At 41.5% G+C, this 22,073-nt stretch overlaps 2 protein-coding genes across 3 annotated transcripts; both read left to right on the top strand.

Annotated features, from left to right (window-relative positions):
- Positions 1-638: 638 nt before the first annotated feature.
- Positions 639-5,222, top strand: LOC133403877 (serine protease HTRA3-like). 2 transcript variants are annotated; one of them, XM_061679247.1, is made up of 5 exons: positions 639-1,548; positions 1,649-1,681; positions 3,967-4,093; positions 4,184-4,232; positions 4,309-5,222. In XM_061679247.1, the coding sequence occupies exons 1-5, from the start codon at positions 1,090-1,092 to the stop codon at positions 4,343-4,345; spliced, it is 705 nt and encodes a 234-aa protein (XP_061535231.1). In that variant the 5' UTR covers positions 639-1,089; the 3' UTR covers positions 4,346-5,222. The 2 variants fall into 2 exon arrangements, with proteins under 2 accessions (XP_061535231.1, XP_061535232.1); XM_061679248.1 differs by lacking the exon at positions 1,649-1,681.
- Positions 5,223-18,315: 13,093 nt separating this feature from the next.
- On the top strand, positions 18,316-21,671 carry gpr78a (G protein-coupled receptor 78a). The gene is made up of 3 exons (XM_061680034.1): positions 18,316-19,327; positions 19,461-19,574; positions 20,924-21,671. Exons 1-3 carry the CDS (start codon positions 18,654-18,656, stop codon positions 21,162-21,164), a joined length of 1,029 nt encoding a protein of 342 aa, XP_061536018.1. The 5' UTR covers positions 18,316-18,653; the 3' UTR covers positions 21,165-21,671.
- Positions 21,672-22,073: the final 402 nt, after the last annotated feature.

The raw sequence follows: 22,073 nt of genomic DNA, 5'->3' as shown, positions 1-22,073 counted from the left end.
TAGGTTTCTTGGGGACTGGAATGATGGTGGAGCGTTTGAAACCGGATTGTACTTCGCACAGTTCCAGAGATCTAGTGAAGATCTGTGTGAAGACTGGAGCGAACAAACATACAGCAAAAACAACTCACACAGTTGTACTTCGCTGAGCTTCTCTTTCATACATTTGTAAATCAAACCCCATTATTTTCACTAAACGTGGACTATGCTCTGACTACCATTGTCTTCTCCCAGCCCAGGAAGATCGCCCTGTTTGACTTTGTCATCATCTGATTTAATCAAACAAGAACTATCCCTCAATCACAAACATACTCAACAGTCTAATCAGTCATTAGTCAATATTAAGCAAGTCAAGTGTGAGACATACAGTTATGTAAGAATATGCAGAAATACATCTCCGATTGGATACATTTTCCATTATTACCCCTTTCCTTTCATCATTCTTTCTCCAAACATCCTCTCTTTGGACATCACATGCATCTTTCCAGTGGCTCCGGTTTCATTGTGACACCATCCGGCTTGATCATAACCAACGCTCACGTGATAACCACCAGTGCTGTGGTGATGGGGCGGCTCCAGTTGCATGTTCAGCTCCATGACGGTAGCGTGTATGATGCTGTGGTCAGAGAAGTGTGGTACTTTTAGTCCATTTTACTCTGTAATTTTAAAGACAAAAATTGTAAGTTTTCATTGCCTCATTTATGCCACATATTATGTAGAGGCTTGGTGCGTGAGAATCATCTGTATTTTAAGTGTAGGATTGCTGCTATTTTCTCTTAAATGCAGCTTTCTTTTTCTTAGAAGTCAAAGGCTCTGTCTCATTATTATTATTATTTTTATTTGTTAGTTTTTCTGAAGTTTGTTTTGTACTCCTGTTTACTAGTTTGTGGGCTTACCTTTTCTACCATATAACGTGACCGAGAAGAGCGACAATGATGACAATGTATACAGGGTACAGTACAGACTATCCACAGGTGGATGCATCTGATTTTCAGAATCAATCTTCTTTCAGACTCTGATAAATAATCATACTTTTTGTTCAGTCTCTCTGTCTGGCCCGATACTATACGGCTCACGGACCAGTACTGGTCCATGGCCCAGTGGTTTGTGACTGTTGGTATAACAAGCTTCATACTGCCAGGTTCTGAAAGTGGTTTGCCAGACCTTCAGAAAGGTAACAGTAATATGTCCATAAACAGACGCACTGTGACACTGATGTGTGTATTCTCACACCCATACCTCACATACTTCATCTTTGGAAGCTTCCCTCCCACCAATTCTTTTTGCCATTTATCATGTGTCATTCTTCCTCTTTGCCTTTCAGTGTTTGCTCAAAGTGTCTTTATATGTGAGCGGAAGAAGCTGCCTGTCCTGGCTCTGGGCCGTTCAGATGATCTCAGACCAGGAGAGTTTGTGGTGGCTATTGGTAGCCCCTTCGCCCTGCAGAACACAGTCACCACTGGCATCGTCAGCACAGCACAGAGAGACGGCAAGGAGCTGGGCATCCATGACTCTAACTTCGACTACATCCAGACTGATGGGATAATTAATGTTAGTGCACGCACATACACAATCATCATTGTGATTGCTTGCACCCATGCCTGAATAATTACTGTGGCTGTTTCTCCCTTTTGTCAACTTATGTGACAAGTATGGAAATTCTGGAGGGCCCCTTGTTAACTTGGTGAGTATTGTATGGGCCATTTGAGAAACCATGATATACAGTACTGTAAATACAAATGATTATTATTACATATTTAACTTTATGTAAAAAAAAACACTATCAGCAGTTAAGATTTATACAGTATATAGTTGTATGGTGCAGTATTTTTACAGATTTTTTTGTAAGGGCCAGGGTGCTCTAGTTCTGCTGCAGTATTACTTCAATCAATGAAACAATGAATCAGTCAATCAATCAATCATGGTTCAAAGATGTAATAAAACCCCTCAGACTAAAACTGAGATCTGGATAAAAATCAGCAGCACTGTGAAGTACTGGTTTCTACGTATGCTTCACGGTTCTCCGCAACTTTAATGAGGACAAGTGGTATTGAAAGTGGTTGGAGGGATGGAACCATATTTACAGTGTATAAACTGTAGTTTATGAGTTTGTGTTCAAATTTGTATAGAAAATAGAGGGATAATTAATGATATTAATACCAAGTCAAAAAGCTAACATAGTCTTGAATTTTCCTCCCTCAAGTGTGGAAGGTTGCAACATGACAAAGTTAAGAACATCAGTCATGCAGGCTCAACATACTGTAAATAGCTTACAAAGTAATGTGTGGCTAAAGCATTCTGCAGCAGTTGCAGTTGTTAAAGAGTTGGTAACTTACTGGTGTGTGCAGAAGGAGATACCCGGTTGTCAGCATAAATACAACAATTGGTATTTCAGACTCTCAGACCAAGGGGTGACCAGATCCAACAGATGGTGCTGTTTTCCCTTCTTTCCGACAAGTAGTATACAGTACAGCACCTACTGTAGATTTACTGTACCCTATACATTTCTGGGGGAAGACAACTCATTACTCATTACACAGCAATACCTCTACAGACAAATTAACAGTATGCATATTTTTTCTGGACTAAACTACCCCATACAGTAGCACCTGGGTTTTAATATTAACACATGCACGTGACACAACAGCGAGCTTCTCTCTTCTCGATTCAAACAGAGGACAGTGGTGCTGTCTCTGACCAGCTGTGTTTCCTAGCTACACTGAAAAAAAGTATAACAAAGCTGTCAGGTTTAATTATTATTATTATTATTTTTTAAATCGTTGAAAAACTTTAGTTTTTGATTTCAATATATTTTGTTTTTCTTCACTGTAATTTAAATTTACAGTTTGTCACCGAACTGAAATATTTCATTTTGACCAAAGGATTTAATTTAATTGTATGTGATTTGCACACTGTGGACTTGGACAGAAGGAGCGACGTTGACATTGGTAAGAGAAATTAATAAACTTTGCATTTTGGTAATGTTACAGTTAGTTTGAAGTCATTTATGTTTTTAAATATGTGTATATCCTTAACTGGACTTAATATTCAGCCCTGGAATCCGAAGCACGATTGTCCGGCGAGTGCAGGCAGAGTAAGTAGACAGTATTGCCTACTACTAAATGTTAATATTTCTCTCAAATAAACTAGAAAGATGCCATAACACGTAAAATAACAAAGGTAAGCGCTTTTGCCTTGTGTGACGCTTCTATGAGTGTGTGTGAATGTGTATGATCACTGAACCTCCCTGCTGTGCGCGCTTTTAAACTAAACTAAGCTGAGTTTGCAAGAGCTAACATTTAGGTTAACATTGCTAATGTTTGTTCCAACAATCAAACATGGTTTAAATAAAATAAAAACTTTCAGGTTAAACTTTCATGATATACTAAATTAATCCATCCATCCATTTTCTGTACCGCTTATCCTCACTAGGGTCACTAAATTAACCCATTTCATTAAATCAAAGTTGTTGTTTTTTTCCAAGTTATGCAGTCTTTATCTTTTTCAGAAAGTAAGAAAAGTAAGTAAGAAAAAACAGAAAAAAATAACTCCAACCAATGACATAAACAGTGAGCTAAGGTTAAATGCAGCACAAATCAGGAATGGTCGTGATTATATTGTGTTAGTAGTTAGTTCGAGCGGTAGTAGGAGTTAAGAAAAATTGCACATATCCTGTTTTAAGCCCTGACTTACACCACGACTCAATACCACTGGAAGGCAATGTATTGCTCTGTGCAAATAGCATGAGGGATTGGGTGGAACAAACCATTTGTGAGGCGTGGAGTGCTTTTGACACAAAATAACAGATGATATCTTTATCGATTGTGCATATGTTTCTTGAGATACTTGTTAAATGCCTTGATGGAACTACTGTTTCTAATTCTACCAGGTAATATATTCCAGTGGGTAAAGCACTAGGAACTAAGACTATCTGTGTCGCTATATCATACATATTTGTATTTGTTTCAGGATGGTGAGGTGATAGGTATAAATACTTTGAAAGTGACAGCAGGCATCTCCTTTGCTATACCCTCGGACTCGCAGAGTCAGTCTAAATATTCCTATGTATTGGAGTCAAATCCGGACCAGAGCAAAGGTAAGAAATGTATTACCTAAGAAGAGTTGAATTAGTTCCTAATAAAGGAGTCAATACATTGTATCAGTATCATCATCTCCTTTGTAACAGATACCACCATTCCTCCAAATGGGTTGACAGGTGGCACATGCAGAAGCGGGTGAGCGCCACAAGACTTAAACTTCTATGTCTATTTAGTCCTCAGACATTTACTAATTATTGTATTGTGTTCTCAGGGGTTCTTGGAGGGAAGAGATGTTTATTGGGCATTAGAATGCTCACAATTACCTAAATGTGAAGATACCCACATAATGCCATATTGGACTACACTGTATATGTAGTTTTTTTAACTTTGACATTTCATGGCAACACTTAACAAGAACAGGATATTATATGTATTTTCTAGTAGTGGACTTTGCAGGGTGTACTGTATGTTTGTTTTCCTTAGTCTAGCAGCAGCAGGGAAATGTCACAAGCCAGATTTGCCTGACGTCAGCAGATGTGTTTTGGTCATACATACGCAATCAGAAAAGTATGTTCACACACACATGCAGAGACCAAAGCAAAGACACACGCACATGATGGAATGAACCTTTCTGTGCAAGGATTATTGCAACAAATGTAGATTCAACTACGTCCGGCCCGTCACATTTTTTGGTGCCAAAATGGCGGTATAATAAACAGCACATCTACCTCACAGTCGAGGGTAATAGGTTAAAATCTTCTGTGTGGGTTTTCTACAGGTACTCCTTCCCACATTTTGAAAAACATGCATGCTATGTTAATTGAAGACTCTTGAATTGTTCAGAGGTGTGAATGTGAATGGTTATTTTTCTATATGTGCCCTACGACTGGCGACCAGTCCAGGGTGTACCCCGCCTTTTGCCCCAAATCATCGCGGATACGCTCCAGATAACCCCCAACCCTAATGAGAGCAAGTGCTATGGAAAATGCATGGGTAGATATTGAAAAGGGATGAACTCAGATGTATTTGTAGAAGTGTCTTGTACATAATCCAGTTTCAGTCTTTTGGGATATGAGGAATACAGGAAGGGGTTGTTATTGTGAAGTTGAATAGTCGAGCAGTACAAAACACAGAGGACACCCATGAGCGCTTGTTAAGTGGAGTGCATGCAGCCCCTACTGTATGATTGAAATGTACTGTATGTCATTTTTGCTCCGTACCCTTTGTTTTTGAATAAATACATGTTCCAATGGATAATGTATACGCTACATCACTGGTGTCAAACTGGTGGCCCGGCCCGGGGGCCAGATCCGGCCCGCCACATCATTTTATGTGGCCTGCGAAAGCAAATCAAAATTGCTAATTGTGTTCAGGTGTAATAACATTGAGATATTTGGAAACATTTTTCTGTTACCAACCAACCTAATAGTGGAAAAACATTTTTATAGGCTTCTGATTTCAAAACTGGTTATTCATGAATGTGTTGTGTATATTGTATGTAATTATAGGTGGTAATCATTTGTTTATTTGGGTTCACAGTCGTAGCGGCCCTCCGAGGGCAGTCATAACTATGATGTGGCCCGAAACAAAAATGAGTTTGACACCCCTGCACATGGAAATGACACCTTTGTAAAAACCACAGCCACACTCCACCTGTAAAAATTATGAAGTTGTCTCTTTTGTTTAGCTCATCCCATCTCTAAAATACTTTGTCAGTGAAACAATGTCAATCTGGCATAGAGACAAATAGCAAATAAAATTTACCCATACGCAGTCTCTGGAAAATGGCATAACTTGATTATCGTACGTGAAGTTGATCTGAACAACAATTTGACCTTTTTTTCGCGTCAATGTTGTCACCACCAGAAACGGTTTGTGGCAGTTGTGGCTTTTCAATAATGGGCGCTAGGGCGCTGCCCCACCACTGACACTGGTCATCTTATTACTTTCCTTGAAGACAAAACGTCAGTTACATTTTTTTTTTATAATAAAATACAAATATTTCAAATGTTATCTATATCTATTTTTAAATGAGTAGGATAAATAGTACATAGTTCATGAAGTTTCTGTTATGTTCATCTCTGTTGTCCGATTTCGTGACACATTTCCAGTCTGGGGCGCATAAGTGTGTTAAAGAATGGGGATGGAGAAGGGTGTGAAAACATCTCTTGAGTCTCAGGCTGGACAAATTGCTACCACATTGCCCAGTTGGAGCCTCCATGTTATACGTCTCCCCGAAGGCTGTGCTGCAATGTGTGTGTGCTTCGAAGTCCTTTGTGTGAGCGTTTGGTTGTGGATTGGTATGGCAAAAGCCACACAATAATAGTGGCGCAGCAGATCACACAAAGGTGACAGACACGTGTTTATCCTTCAAGAGACAAAACTCCTCTTGAGATCCACAATTAAAATGTTTTACCTACATAACTTGACAGTGGACATGTAAATCCTTCAACTGGCCACATCATTAGGTACAGCTGCACAATCTAATGTTATGCATTCAAGAGTATGCATTACGATATGCATAAGAGATATGCATTTAAGAGTATTTTTAAAAGTTGTCTTTACATAGAGGATTTGTTTACCACTGTCAGAGAAGTTTATTGTTGTGGTTGTAGTTTTCAGTGATGCAGGACTGAACTGTCAAACTAAGAGGTGTTTTCTAATACTGTGACTGTCATATAGCTAAATTAGGGTTTTTAAAAAAAGGTGTAGAATAAACTTTCTGTGTCTTTAATCTAAGGGAAGTTGGCTCTGATCTATGAATGCACCGCCATCTAGAGATCAAATTAAGTACTGTAAAGGCTTAGGTCCAAAAAAAGGCAATGACGGCTGCGCGTGCAGTGTGGAGTCACCTCCATACTTCTCAGCTCACGCGGCGAGATTGGAGTTTTCAGATAATATGGACTAGTCACGGGGACGCCGTATGCAAGTGTATCAGTAAATGTAGACATTAGCTAATGTTAGGTGGCTAAGTTAGCTGAATAAATAACAACAGCAAGTCACAGGAAAGAGTTTTAGCTAATGTTAGCCATCCACGTCAGCGGAATTAATAAGAATATGGACTCGAAATTGCACTCGTACACTCTTGGATAAAAGTGTTGTACAGTGCAATTCCCAAAGTAGCCAATAGGTGGCGTATTGAACGTGCAAATCTCTTTCTGATGTAGGAGGTCAAAGGTTAGCGTTTTTTGTTTTTTTTGGGGTGGGGGGGGGGTTGTACCATAAATCTGACTCCAGGAAAGAATCACATTCACAAGCAGTGTGTCTGCACACAACTGTCAAATTCCTGCGGAGAATTATGTTATAATGCATTGTAATAAGTCCCTATTTCACTTTCACTCATTGTCTCATTATGTGCTGTAGACTCTCAGACAAACACGTAACTCCTTTAGGGGTACAATGCCTTGTCACTCGGGTGGTACTTTAATTAAACAAGTTTTTCACAAATTGAGAAGAATATATGCCCGTGAGTATTGTTGTATTACCTGTGTATTACCTTTAACTCATATAGGAAGGCTTTCAAGAAGGTTTAGGATTGAGTTCATGGGAATTTATGACCATTTTTCCAAGAGCATATTTGTGAGGTTACACACTGATGCTGGATGAGAAGGCCTGGCTCTCAATCTCCGCTGTAATTAATCCAAACGTTTTCTATAGGGTTGTGGTCAGTGTTGTGCAGGCCTTTCAAATTCATCCACATCAAACTCTCTCATCCATGTCTTTATGAACCTTGATTTGTACACTCATGCACAGTCATGTTGGAACAGGAATGGGTCATCTCCCAACTGTTCCCAGAAAGTTGCAAATGTCCAAAGTATTAGCCCCTGAGCTCTAGTGAAAGGAACTCAGAATGCTTCACCATACCAAGAATAGGTAGATAGACAGACAGACAGACAACTCAAAGGTGAGTGCCAGTCAAATAAGTGTGCATTGTTTGTTTATTATTCTCACAGTTGAGACATTCTAGGTTTTTAAAAATGATTTATTTCTCATTTTTAATTCATTAAATATTAGAAAAAAATAAACAAACATTTTTTTACATAGAACACAACATTGAAATGAAAAGGAGCAGAGGGAAGAATAAATGTTTTCTGCCCCTTTTTACAGAAATAAAAATAAACATTTTAATTTCACAATCTAATTTCCCTTTAGCATCTCAAATAAATCACCATTTTCAGAATGATTTCTGACCTTTTTTCTTAATCACTATTTTAATGATTAATAATTTTAATAATAATAATTTAAGAGGCGGCACGGTGGACGACTGGTTAGAGCGTCAGCCTCACAGTTCTGAGGACCCGGGTTCAATCCCCGGCCCCGCCTGTGTGGAGTTTGCATGTTCTCCCCGTGCCTGCGTGGGTTTTCTCTCATACTCCAGCTTCCTCCCACATTCCTGAAACATGCGTACTAGGTTAATTGAAGACTGTAAATTGTCCATTGTGTGAGGGTTATTGGCGACCAATCCAGGATGTTTCCCGCCAGTGGGTCCATGACCCTAATGAGGACTAGCTGTATAGCAAATGGACGATTTTGTTTGTTGTCATGGACAGTGTCAGAATGACATCCATTTATAGCACAGTGTTTTCATAATTCCCCCTTTTGACCACGACCAGTAGCTTAATTGATGCTAGTAAACATTATCTTTATGCCCCTTTAGAAGACACATGGCATTTTCAGCAAAACATGTTAGTCAGGGAGACAATTATGGGATGAAACATCTTGAAGTTTACATCCTGAGCCATCTGACATGAGGGAATGACAGAATTCAGGCAAAGCTGCAGCAGTACAGTAAGTAGTACAAGCCCTAAGTATTTCCATCTGCCTTAGTGAGTGAGTCATGCATACACACATGCACACACGCGCACACACGCACGCACACACACGCACACACTATTGCCTCTCGCTCACGGTGTAATGCAGACAAAGGCACCAGCTCTTTAAAATGTGGTTCCATGACTGCTCAATTAGTCTTGGAAAAGTCTAAGTGAGCCCATATGTCTAGTGCTCTCTAATCTACACTTTCTCTCCACGTTTGGAAGCATGATAGATGTGCTTAATGCACACTCAGTGACAAGCTGTACACTGAAAACAGTAACAATGCTGTCACTCAATGTATTTATTTTTTAATTGTTGAACAATGTTAGTTTGAGATTTAAATGTATTTTTGGTGTTTTACCTTACTGTAATTTAAATTAACATTTTAGCACTGAACTTAAATATTTCATTTTGACCAAAGGATTTTCTTTAATTGATTGTGACTTGCACATTCATTGCGGACTTGGACGGAAGGAGTGACGTTGACATTGGTAAGATAAATTAATAAACTTTGCATTTTGGTAACGTTACAGTTAGTTTAAAGTCATTTATTTCAATGTGTATCCGCCCTTGACTGGACGTAATCTTCAGCCTTCGAATCTGACACATTACTGTTCTGAGAGTACAGGCCAGGTAGGCGGCAGTCTGCTGGGGACGGGCTGAGCTGCTGCTTAAATGTATATACTCTATTTCTCTCAGATAAACCAAAAAGACGCCATAAAACATTGTTAAATAACAAAAGTATTGATATTGTACTGGTCGCCAGCCAGTCACAGGTGATATACAGTATAGGAAAATAGTCATTCATACGTACACCTAAACCCTGAAAACTGTAAGGCAGACATGACAAAAATTAGTGTTACCTACTTCAAATTCTCAGGTTACACCGACAAATACTGTAGTATGTTTTGTTTCATTTTTCTTTGAGCTAAACCATTTTTTTTCCACATCGTGATAAGCCAGTTCTATACTTTGGTTTAAAACTAATTCCTCAAAGCGGGGTGGCCTCAAAATGACAAAGACACACACGCGCGCGCACATGCACGCAGGTATGAAGAGACAACCCCCCCCCCCATACACACACGCATGCACACACAGAGTAAAGTGAGGCCAGAAATTCTTTTGTCAGAGCTCCAGCAATGACTAAATCCTGCGAGGTTTCTCAACTCCTTTCTGGCAGACCGCTGACTCATTTTTTCTATTCCTCTTATCTCTCTCTTTCTCGTTCTCCATACTGCTATTTCTCTCTTTCAAAACCCAATCAGCTCTTTCCTAAACTCCTCCTCTTTCAAGCAATTTGTAGGATTTTAAATAATTCAGTGACATTTTAATCATGTGACCTCTGCGTGGGCTTTGTGCATGCATTTGCATAATATTGTTGTAAGTGTTGATTAAGTTCATTATATGGTGTGTGGGTGTTGCAATGTGTTGGTAACCATGTTTCATCTCTGCTGCCTGGTGCCTGTGTGGTGATATAAATGTTTGAAAAAAGACAATAATAGCTTCATACTGCATGCTGGTCTCTAACTAGTGTTTCTGCATTTTTGTGTCTTTTTATCCACAGACTAGAAGTATATTATATTCTTTGTCTGACTGTATTTTTTCATTATAGTAGCACTACTACTTGTTAGACCTCTAAGACACATTTTCCAGAAAGCTCAGACAAGAAACAGATGCACAGATGACTTGAGAAAATATTTGGCAGACAGACCCAAAAACAAATTGTTATCTTAACCCAAAAAAGTGGGGTGAGGGGTGATTGCTGGGGAAACAAAACACACCTAACTAAACTAGCTTGCTAGGAGGAAACAGCCTTTAAACTTGAATTCTTTATCAGTGGTCTGCCTCACTGTTTCAGCAAGTTTGGTGTGTGTCATTCCACTTGTTTTTCACTTGTCTTTGTATGAAAGAAAACTGAAGCACTATGGGTAAAATAACATATTACCATTACCTTTACTTCCTAACTAGTCGTGTAAGTGCTGACAGACTTAAATAATCATTGTAGTATTGTCGTATTCTTGGCTGTGTGGGCCTCAGTTTAGCATCTAGAAACTCCTGGGAGTGGATAGGTCATTGTAACTTGTACTTAAATACTTATGGAATGTTCGGATAAAACCCGGAAAAAACCCACGCAGGCACGGGGAGAACATGCAAACTCAACACGGGCGGCCGGAGTTGAACCCAGATGTGCTAACCAGTCATCCACTGTGCCGCCAAATATTTATATATATTGTAGCAGACATGCTCCCCGCAAACTGAGGTGTCACAGTGACTCCCCCACAGCTTGATAAACTGCATACTTCCAAGCGGCCCTGCTGTGAAACAGCTACTAGAAGATGCCTACTGGACCCTACATTAATTAGCAGATCCCCTCGAAATCTTGGTTTACAGTCATCAAAGAGTCCTTTCTTCGTTAGAGCTGACAGCACCCGAAAGGTTGGATCCTCTCTCCGGGAGACCAAGCTGGGACAAGGCGACACCCGCTGGCGTTGAGAGGAACTGCAAAGCCGAACTTGTATTTGATGTTCAACCAAAGAAAAATGTCTGTTTTGATATTTTACAAACTCTGCCGAATTATTCCAAATGTATGCCTTGATGTCTGTGTCAGTGTGTCAACTTAACAAGCGCAGCTGTGAGATTTTGAGAACTGTTTGTCTTGATTTTACTCCAAGAAGCATGAAAGGTGATTTGAACCATAAGCAGTTGATTTGCCAAGACTAAAGTTTAAACAGTCACTCTATATGCTTGTCCTGTGAGTAAAGAGTACAACATTGGGGGTATTTTATATTAATATATGATTTTAAACCCATTTTATGGGTCAAAATTGTAGACTAGTTTCAAGCTGATGGGTGTGGTCTTGTCTGGTCCTCGGTCCTCTTCGACACGCCCCTGGGGTATTTAACCCCTGACTCACCCTGCCAGGCGCTCCCTTTTGTTTTCTCTCTCTTTGTGTCTTGGCTGGTTAATCTTGCCAGCCACAGGGTGGCCTCGGCCACACCTCCCTTCTTTGTTCGGGCACATGGCTCGGTAACCATGGGCCTTGGGGATGGACATCCGGCTCCCTAGCCTCCGTGGATCGCCCCTGCTAAGCCTCCAGAACAGTTGCTGCTGAGGTACCAGATACGCTCCCAGCCAAACGTGAGTTCTCTGAACTTGCTTGCGGAAAGCAGGTCATATTCTCCCAATTAGACGTGATGAACAAAATGTTTTCTTCTTCCGTCTCTTGTTTTTGTTTCATTTATCTGCATCCTTTTTCTCATTCAACCAAACCTGTCTCCGTGTTTCCCAAGACGACTGAGACAGAACACCCCATCTACCAGCTGATCTACGTTCGTGAGTAACACACCAGTGTTTGCCAGACTGTATAATATTAGTGCCTAATAATTTTGAGGAAATTACTAGCTTCACACAAAATCCCAACTTTGTCTTCTCTCTCTCTGTCTCTCTTTTCTGGACTGGACACAGTAAACGCTTGCGTTTTCAACTTTAGTCCAACACACGATGTTCTATTTCCCTTTTCGTACGCCTATTTTTCTTATTTTTACCATTATTAGTGTTATTTTCTTTCTTTAGTTAGACCCCTTTTCGTGTTTCCCTCTAGATCCCTTGTAGATGTCATTAAAGATTCTATAAACTTCCACTCCTTTGTAGTGTTTTGTGTGGGTTGAGTTTAACAATGAACCTCTGTTTTCTAGGACTCAAAATTTCATAAAATGTAACAACCTTCAGATTATGAGACTGATAAAAAGCTTTCTCGTCACTTTCCCTAAATTTTAGACATAAAAAGTGACGTAGTGCCTCTTTGAGACAAATTAGTTTGATTTTAACTATCCCGGAAGTGAACGCAGGCGTTTACCTTCCTTCGTATCTTTTTCCAAATTAATAAAATTTTTATTTAACCCCATATACGCTACATATTTATATACATACACACACAGTGGGTACGGAAAGTATTCCGATCTCCTTAAATTTTTCACTCTTTGTTATATTGCAGCCATTTGCTCAAATCATTGAAGTTCATTTCTGTCCTCATTAATGTACACACAGCACCCCATATTGACAGAAAAAAAAAACGGTTTTGTTGAATGTTTTGTAGATTTATTAAAAAAGAAAAACTGAAATATAACACAGCCATAAGTATTCAGACCCTTTGCTGTGACACTCATATATTTAACTCGGGTGCTGTCCATTTCTTCTGATCACCCTTGAGATGGTTCTACACCTTCATTAGAGTCCAGCTGTGTTTGATTATACTTATTGGACTTGATTAGAAAAACCACACACCTGTCTATATAAGACCTTTCAGCTCACAGTGCATGTCAGAGAAAATGAGAATCATGGGGTCAAAGGAACTGCCTGAAGAGCTCAGAGACAGAATTATGGCAAGGCACAGATCTGGCCAAAGTTTCAAAAGATTTTTGCTGCACTTAAGGTTCCTAAGAACACTCCATAATTCTGAAATGGAAGACATTTGGGATGACCAGAACCCTTCCTAGAGCTGGCCGTCCGGCCAAACTGAGCAATCAGGGAAGAAGAGCCTTGGTGAGAGAGGTAAAGCAGAACCCAAAGATCGCTGTGGCTAAGCTCCAGAGATGCAGTCGGGAGATGGGAGAAAAGTTCTAGAAAGTCAACCATCTATACAGCCCTCCACCAGGCGGGGCTTTATGGCAGAGTGGCCCGACGGAAGCCTCTCCTCAGTGCAAGACACATGAAAAAGCCCACATGGAGTTTGCTGAAAAAGACCTGAAAGACTCCAAGATGGTGATAAATAAGATTCTCTGGTCCGGTGAGTTCAAGATAGAACTTTTTGGCCTTAATTCTAAGCGGTATGTGTGGAGAAAACCAGGCACTGCTCATCACCTGTCCAATACAGTCCCAACAGTGAAGCATGGTGGTGGTAGCATCATGCTGTGGGGGTGTTTTTCAGCTGTAGAGACAGGACAACTGGTTGCAATCGAAGGAAAGATGGATGCGGCCAAGTACAGGGATATCCTGGACGAAAACCTTCTCCAGAGCGTTCAGGACCTCAGACTGGGCCGAAGGTTTGCCTTCCAACAAGAGAATAACCCTAAGCACACAGCTAAAATAATGAAGGAGTGGCTTCAGAACAACTCTGTGACTGTTCTTTAATGGCGCAGCCAGAGCCCTGACTTAAACCCAATTGAGCATCTCTGGAGAGACCTGAAAATGGCTGTCCACCAACATTCACCATGCAACCTGACAGAACTGGAGAGGATCTGCATGGAGGAATGGCAGAGGATTCCCAAATCCAGGTGTGAAAAACTTTTTGCATCATTCCCAAAAAGACTCATGACTGTATTAGCTCAAAAGGGTGCTTCGACTAAATACTGAGCAAAGGGTCTGAATACTGATGGCTGTGTGATAGTTCAGTTTTCAAAATTCCGACAATTCAAATTTTTTTCTGTCAATATGGGGTGCTGTGTGTACATTAATGAGGAAAAAAAAGGAACTTAAATGATTTATTGCAATATAACAAAGAGTGAAAAATTTCAGGTGTCTGAATACTTTCCGTACCCACTGTAAATATATATTTATTGCTCTGCCATGAAGAAGGAATAGGCCCTAATCTTCCACGCTGGCCCAATGCGTGTTGGCAGATTGCCCAAATTTAGTCCCGTAGTTTTACCTACAGTTAAGCCACAAAGCGACGACAACGCGTTGGGCATTTATGGGTTTAGGGGTTATTTACGGATTGCACCACCTTAAACAAATTTTACATTGGAAGTGACCACAGATTGGTTCGGGTCAAAGTGCAAATCAACTGCCAACTTGAACGAAAGAAACTTCTAAAGAGCAAGTTTATCAAATTAAATGTAATTCAAGAAAGAAGCGACGAGTTTCAAATACGTTTGGCTAATCGCTTTAAAGCTCATCTAATGCTGGAAGACACAGATCTGTCAACACACAACGACAAAATTGTAAGCATTTCGTGGACTTGGAGAAGGCATTCGACCGTGTCCCTCGAGGAGTTCTGTGGGGGATGCTTCGGGAGTATGGGGTGCTGGACCCCCTGATACGGGCTGTTCGGTCCCTGTACGACCAGTGTCAAAGTTTGCCGGCAGTAAGTTGGACTCCTTTCTGGTGAGGGTTGGACTCCGCTAAGGCTGCCCTTTGTCACCGATTCTGTTCTGTTCATAACTTTTATGGACAAAATTTCTAGGCGTAGACAGGGTCCGGTTTGGTGGCCTCAGTATTGCATCTCTGCTTTTTGCAGACAATGTGGTTCTGTTGGCTTCATCAAGCCGTGATCTCCAACTCACACTGGAGCGGTTCGTAGCTGAATCTGAAGCGGCTGGGATGAAAATCAGCACTTCCAAATCTGAGACCATGGTCCTCGGTCGGAAAAGGGTGGAGTGCCCTCTCCGGGTCGGGGATGAGATCCTGCCCCAAGTGGAGGAGTTCAAATATCTTGTGGTCTTGTTCGCGAGTGAGGGAAGAATGGAACGGGAGATCGACAGGCGGATCGGTGCAACGTCTGCAGTGATGCGGACTTTGTATCGGTCCGTTGTGGTGAAGAAGGAGCTAAGCCTAAAGGCGAAGCTCTCGATTTACCGGTCGATCTACATTCCTACCCTCACCTATGGTCACGAGCTGTGCGTCGTGACTGAAAGAACAAGATCCCTTCTGAAATTAGTTTCCTCCACAGGGTGTCGGGGCTCTCCCTTAGAGATAGGGTGAGAAGCTTGGTCATCTGGGAGGGGCTCAGAGTAGCTCCGCTGCTCCTCCACATTGAGAGGAGCCAGATGAGGTGGCTCGGGCATCTGATTAGGATGCCTCCTGGACACCTCCTTGGTGAGGTGTTCCGGGCACATCCCGCTGAGAGGAGACCCCGGGGACGACCCAGGACACGCTGGAGAGACTACGTCTCTCGGCTTGCCTGGGAGCGCCTCAGGATGCCTTCGGAGGAGCTGGAGGGGGTGGCTGGGGAGAGGGAAGTCCGGGCTGCCCTGCTAAAGCTACTGCCCCCACGAACTGACCTCGGATAGGCGGAAGAAAATGGATGGATGAATGAAATATGTTCACAAATCGGACTTTGACACAGAGTAGAAAGCGGGGCAAACCATATTAGCTTCTGGAACTCAACCATCTTTGCAAATAAAGTACTCTATATACAATTAAATTATTATTTGTTGTAGTAGTAGTTGTCAGGGGCGTTGCACCCACGCGGCTGTGGGTGCCCCATCCTTACTGTATTTCCGTACCCACACTTTCCAAGTCCCTTCCCCATTAAAAAAAATAAATAAAAACAACAACATTGCAGGCCCTGTCAAATAGTATTTCTAGTATATGCGGGCCTCTAAAAAAATGACCTGTAACTGGCTCGTGGGCCAAACTTTGAACACCCCTGCTTTAGATGGATAATATATATATATATATATATATATATATATATATTAGTCCATTTGTCAACACCAGAAGCAAACATAGAGCATTATACAGTACATGTTATTGTTATTTTCATCTTAAATTAGCATCACACAGCCATCCACAGGCAGAGTCCTCCACTGTCAGCACGTGACTGGGAGGGATGTAGCGAGGGAGAGTGAGGCACGACGGGCGAGCTCGAGTGAAAGTAAACGTGGCTGAAAACGGGTGCGTCTATGTGTATCTGCGCATGTGAGTGTCTGTGTGAGTTGTGGTTCATGTGCACAGCATTTGCTCAGCTGAGATCTGCTTACACACCCAGCACATCTAAGGCTATTAGTGTTTGATCAATTTCCCCCGCCCCCCCACATGAAAATCACAGCTTCACACCACTTTATTCTTGGCTCTCATTCTACATTGAACAGACACATCAGGGTGACTCAAGTGCCAAGCACGCACCTATGGGTGAAGGACACGTCACCTGCGGCGGGCTGAGACTAGCTTGCGTGCAGGGCAGGTGGACACCATGAAATCCTTCTCAGGCAATGAACAAATGTGATGCACGAGTTCCATATTGTGGTGGCGACTGTGGGAATTGCGGTGTTATGTAATGGCCCAGCGTACTCAGCATATGCCTAGTCATACAGTCATGGGAAGTTTGTTGGGAGGACTCCTCGCTGTCCTAATAGCGCTTCTTAAGTGCTTGTGCCATCAGCTTTGTGTGGCTTGCATAACTGCATCCTGGTCTCTGAGAACCCAGAGGAAGCATGTGACCACAGAGATGGTTCCTTCCCACGGAGGGGGCGTTGGGGAGGGGGTGCGGGTATTTCTTGCCATTCCCTCATTTACCCCTTGTAGTTTTCTTTTTAGCAACAAAGGGAGTTTTTCCTACAATCATGAAGTTGACATGCACAAGGACAATAGCTAGTAGCACTTACTTGACGATAGTGGCTGACAAAAATAAAAGGGCAAGACTCAAACTCTTAGCAGCCTGTTAATGATTGAATATAAATGGCACCTATAGTGACCAAGGGTTCCCCCTTCACTACAACATCTGGGAATGTGCTTGGTAAGGCTTTTTATGCCCACCAACAAACATGTACCATGTGTACTATACTGTACCACAAGGAATAACCTGCCCAAGCAGTCACGTGCACAAGCACGCTCACACTTGCATGCTTGAAGTGATGCACAATAAGCTCAGCCATACACAGCACACTTCTTGGCTAAATCAAACATTCTCTGGAATGCCAAAAGAACGAGCTCAGATTGACGTGTGAGGTAGATATTCAGTCGTTTGGAACACACACTGACATGCGGTTAGTTCAGCACAAATCAGAGATGAAGGGGATGAAGTTCAAAGAGTTGTGAGCCCACTAGAGATTCTGTGTTGCCATGGAGACGAGCGAGTCTCCACATTTCACCGACTGTTTCCTGAACTCGATCTGTCATGGTGGTCACACTTAAATTGTGGTCGCGTTTTCATGTTTGGTTTAATTGAAGGTTGTTAATAATTATCTGCCATTAACACACACATACAGTCATCGGCCACAACATTAGGTACCCCTGCATGGGCTAATAAGATCCAAGACAAAAGCTTTATCAAAAATATGATAGCTCACTTCTTTGAGACTGTCAGAGAGGTATTAATGTGACAATCCGTTTAATATTGTGTTTGTAATTTTCATTGCACTGCATCGCTTCTTATATTTTGATTGCCTTATTTTGGTAATTGACAGGGATAAAGTAGAAACAACGCTCAGTCTGATGAAGGGCATGTCGAGTCGTTGTTAATAATAAACATCTTAGCAAATTCATATCCCACAGACTATGTTAGTCATACCTGAAAATCATTATCTTTGTAAAAGCAGATCAGATGTTTTTATACAGCTCTATATGCATAACTTGTGGGTCTTTACATTGTAAAGCTTCTTGTTGGATTCCTCGGAGTGTCAACTAATTTCTGGGTAGAAAACAGCCCAAATGAGTGTGCAAACTCCCTGACAAGCCCATATTAAGTCCTGCTTGCATGAATATTGTTCAAGCGTCACATGAGCCAGGAAGCGGCTGCACGTGCAGGGCGCACGGCATCTCCAGCGTGAGAGGAGGTGCCAGCTAGTGCGCATGTTTGAGAGCCACGAGATAGAAAGAGAGAGAGAGCAAGCCACCGTCCAAACACTTCTCCTCTGGTATTTCCTGCAGTTAGTCCACAATTGGTGAAAACACTCTTTGGATGTACAGTAGCTGAGGCAGCTCAAGCCAGAAGGGATCAGTTTTGGTGTTTCAGCACTGGACAGCTCTCTACATGTGCACTTTGTGTGGCAATCTGTCTCAGCTGACGGGAAGCTGGAACATGTAGGACTTTGTTCTACAGCATCTGTAGCCACAAGAGCTGCCGAAGTGGAGTCTCGAACGATGACCATCCCCGAGTTCCTCCTGGAAGTGTCAATAGTGGTGATGGCTGTTGTCTCCTTGGTGACCAACATGTCAGTGCTACTGTGTTTCACTCAGAGCTCAGAGTTGAGGTCCCATGTCCCGGGAATCTTTGTCCTGAACCTGTCTTTCTCCAACATCCTCCTCGCTTTCATCAACATGCCTACCACCTTTTTCGGGGTGGCCAAAAGCGGAGAACCCTTTGGGAACTTGTTCTGCCAAATGGTCAGCTTTGCGGAGACCTTCCTCACCACCAACAGCATGCTGAGCATGGCGGCTCTAAGCCTGGACAGGTGGATCGCTGTCATGTTTCCTCTGAGCTATTCCAGCAAGATGCGCCTCCGGGATGCTATCCTGATGGTGGTCTACTCCTGCCTTCAGTCCCTCACCTTCTCTCTGACTCAGCTGCTCATGGACTGGGGAGGCTACAGCCACACGTACGCCTCATGCACCGTTCACCTGGCCACGGAGGGAAGGTCGCAGCTTGCCGCCTACGTCACCTTCACCGTGCTGCTCCATTGCAGCAGCTTTGCTTTCAGCCTGGCCGTGCTCTGCTTCTCCTACCTCAAAGTTTTGAGAGTGGCCAAGTCCCACTGCAAGAGGATAGACGTCATCACAGTGCAGACTCTGCTGCTGTTGGTCGACATTCACCCCAGGTACAGTCCGAGCGTACATTTGGGCACATGGTGAAGTCTAATTGCTTGTCTGTTCTTGTGTCAGGCAAATTCAGACTAAATCATCACTGTGACAACAAATGTGTATAAATCTCTCTTTCTTTGCCTTTGTCAGTGTGAAAGAAAGGTGTTTGTCAGAACAGAAGAAGAGGAGACAGCGGGCCACGAAGAAAATTTGCATCTTCATTGGCTCGTTCATCTTCTGCTTTTCACCGTATGTCATAACAAGGTAATTAGCAGCTTTGTATTAGTTTGCCCGCACTTACCCAAATCCCTAATGAGGACAAGCTGTATAGAAAATTGATGGATTATAAACAACACTATGCAAGGGTCTTTGGCCACACTATTTTTTTTTTATTTTTTTTTTTAGTAATCATTTTTTGCAACAGTCAGTTTGACATATTAAAAAAAAAAAAAAAAAAAAAATACAGGTATTAGCAATGAAATGAAATCAGGTTCCATTCCGGTTCGGTTTTATATTTATTTTTATTCTTTTTTCCCCTTAGATTTGCGTTTCTTCAATTGTGTGCAAGAGTTAACATTATAATATCTAGACTCTGGAATGATTCTGAGGTACATTTGACTCCATACTAAGTACCGTAAGTGTATCGATCTATGAATACTTACCCTGAGCATAACGTATCCTTTTATGACTTGAAAAGGGATCCTTTAACTGGATATGGCACAAGAAACTGGAAAAGAAAAAAAGAAAAAAAACATATATACATTACATATGGCCACACAGCTCTTTCAATGCTGTTAATGTACAGTTGATTAGAATGGTAGAAATTATACCAGGATACTTTAGATTGGTGCAGAAAACTGTGTTGTCTTACAATTCTAAGGGAAGCGCAATGAAAATGGCAGCTTTCTATTTTATATTATTTATTTCTCCATTTTTGTTCAGCCAACCTTCCTAATGCCTGTTTTGTGTCCTTTCCACCTCCAATACAAGGTTACTTTCACTTAAAATTTGGCTAGGCTTGTATGGGGATTGATGGTATTTTACATTGTTAAAACAATAAATCTAATGACAACCCTAAACCTTTGTACAGTCTGGTACCATACTGTATGATATTTACATTAAAATAAACATACCATAGCTTTGCAGTACCACACAATATACCATCGGGAGAGAGAATACTGTTTCTTTTCTTTCAAATCATGTCATTGGTTACAACACTATGCTTTCATGTTTTACAGCAATATAGTTCACTTTGGGCTAATGTAACTTAGGCTACATTCACGTTATGTAAATTGAAACTGCATTTTTTTAAATACTGTATATACATTCCCCGACCCCAAGATTAGGTACAGACGCACACTCTAGCTACAGCTATTGCTGTATCAGAAATAATCAAAAGATTCAACAGTGCTACTTTTTGATTGCCACCGTCATGTGTGACCATGTTTATCTATTTTCCCTAACGACTGCATAATACTGAAGAGCCTCTGTAATATTTTGGTTATCTTATTTTACTCTAGCTACATGAGATAAGTAAAATATTAGAAATAGATGCAGGAACATTGTATGCAATGCAAATTACAAAACAATACAAATCCCTTGTCCTGTTGCAGGTTAGTGGAGTTGTTGCCCTCTGTGCACATCCCGCAGTACTGGGGCATCACAACCAAATGTCTGTGCTACGCTAAGGCTTCTAGCGATCCATTTGTCTACTGTCTATTGCGGCACCAGTACAGAAAGGTCCTGGTTCGTGTCATCAGCCGCTTCGTGAGAAAGGATCATTACTTGCTTTCTGCCAGCAGCTGGAGCAGTACATTTGACACCACAGAAGACACTTGTGCTAGAAAAACATGAACGCAGTATGCAGCTCGTTCTAATGAGGCGGCAACTGCACCCCTTCTGCTCAATGTTTAGATAGAGGTGACAAATGGAATGGGACCTGGGCCCTGCTCAAGGACTCTTTCACTGAGGGCTGGGTCACGTACTTGGTGGAGACACAGCGTGACCAATTTATTTGTCAAGGACAACAATGTAACAATGTATGCTGAACGCAGGCACGCATTGTTGTGATGTGTGCCAAAAATCCTTTTAAACGCTACAGACTGTTGATTTCCATAGGGCTGATCAGTTTGCCTTCCGAGGCGCTGCCAAGGATTTCTTCACATGAACAAGTATACAACACATATACAGTAATTCCAATATCAATCTTATTGGATTGTACACTTGGAGTAATGTTGAGTTTGTAAAGAAATGTTATTCATGTGCATACATTCATATTACAGCAACTGAAATTGACATAAAATATTGTGTCCAGTGCCATGCATTTGAAATTGTGTGATTGTACAAATACATATTTGAAGAATAAACTTGTCACATCTAATTCAGTAAAAACACGACAGTCATGGAATTTCTGTGTGTAAATGTGTCGAGAGACTGTCTTCGAAAAATGATTTTTACTTGGTATTCTTCCATTATGTTTTGTAATAAGAGCGCCATTGCAAAACAGACCTCAGCCATGCTTGGACTAGTTAAAAAAACTATAACAAAAATATATTGTGGACCACTATATTTGTGTGTGTGTGTCCAAGCACATTGTGTTGAGTTTCTGCAATCAGCAGTGTACACTTTGACAAAAATGAGCCAGTGGATGATAGCAACCAATTATCTTAGCATTCAAACACTACATAAGCATTATAAACAACAAGCCTGACTCAATTACGTGTGATACATGGAAAATGATGTAAGTCACAGGAGTGCCATATT

Source organism: Phycodurus eques, chromosome 6 (assembly GCF_024500275.1).
Source record: "Phycodurus eques isolate BA_2022a chromosome 6, UOR_Pequ_1.1, whole genome shotgun sequence".
NCBI classification, from domain to species: domain Eukaryota; kingdom Metazoa; phylum Chordata; class Actinopteri; order Syngnathiformes; family Syngnathidae; genus Phycodurus; species Phycodurus eques.
Note: the sequence above shows the minus strand (reverse complement) of the source record. Positions and strands in the feature narration are given on the sequence as shown.

Coding starts and splice junctions, on each gene's coding strand:
- LOC133403877 (XM_061679247.1), top strand. CDS start 1,090: ATGGCCCAGTGGTTTGTGACTGTTGGTATAACAAGCTTCATACTGCCA. Junction 1,549..1,648: donor AGACTGATGGGATAATTAAT/GTTAGTGCACGC, acceptor TTATGTGACAAG/TATGGAAATTCTGGAGGGCC. Junction 1,682..3,966: donor GAGGGCCCCTTGTTAACTTG/GTGAGTATTGTA, acceptor TATTTGTTTCAG/GATGGTGAGGTGATAGGTAT.
- gpr78a (XM_061680034.1), top strand. CDS start 18,654: ATGACCATCCCCGAGTTCCTCCTGGAAGTGTCAATAGTGGTGATGGCT. Junction 19,328..19,460: donor TTGGTCGACATTCACCCCAG/GTACAGTCCGAG, acceptor TGCCTTTGTCAG/TGTGAAAGAAAGGTGTTTGT. Junction 19,575..20,923: donor TCACCGTATGTCATAACAAG/GTAATTAGCAGC, acceptor GTCCTGTTGCAG/GTTAGTGGAGTTGTTGCCCT.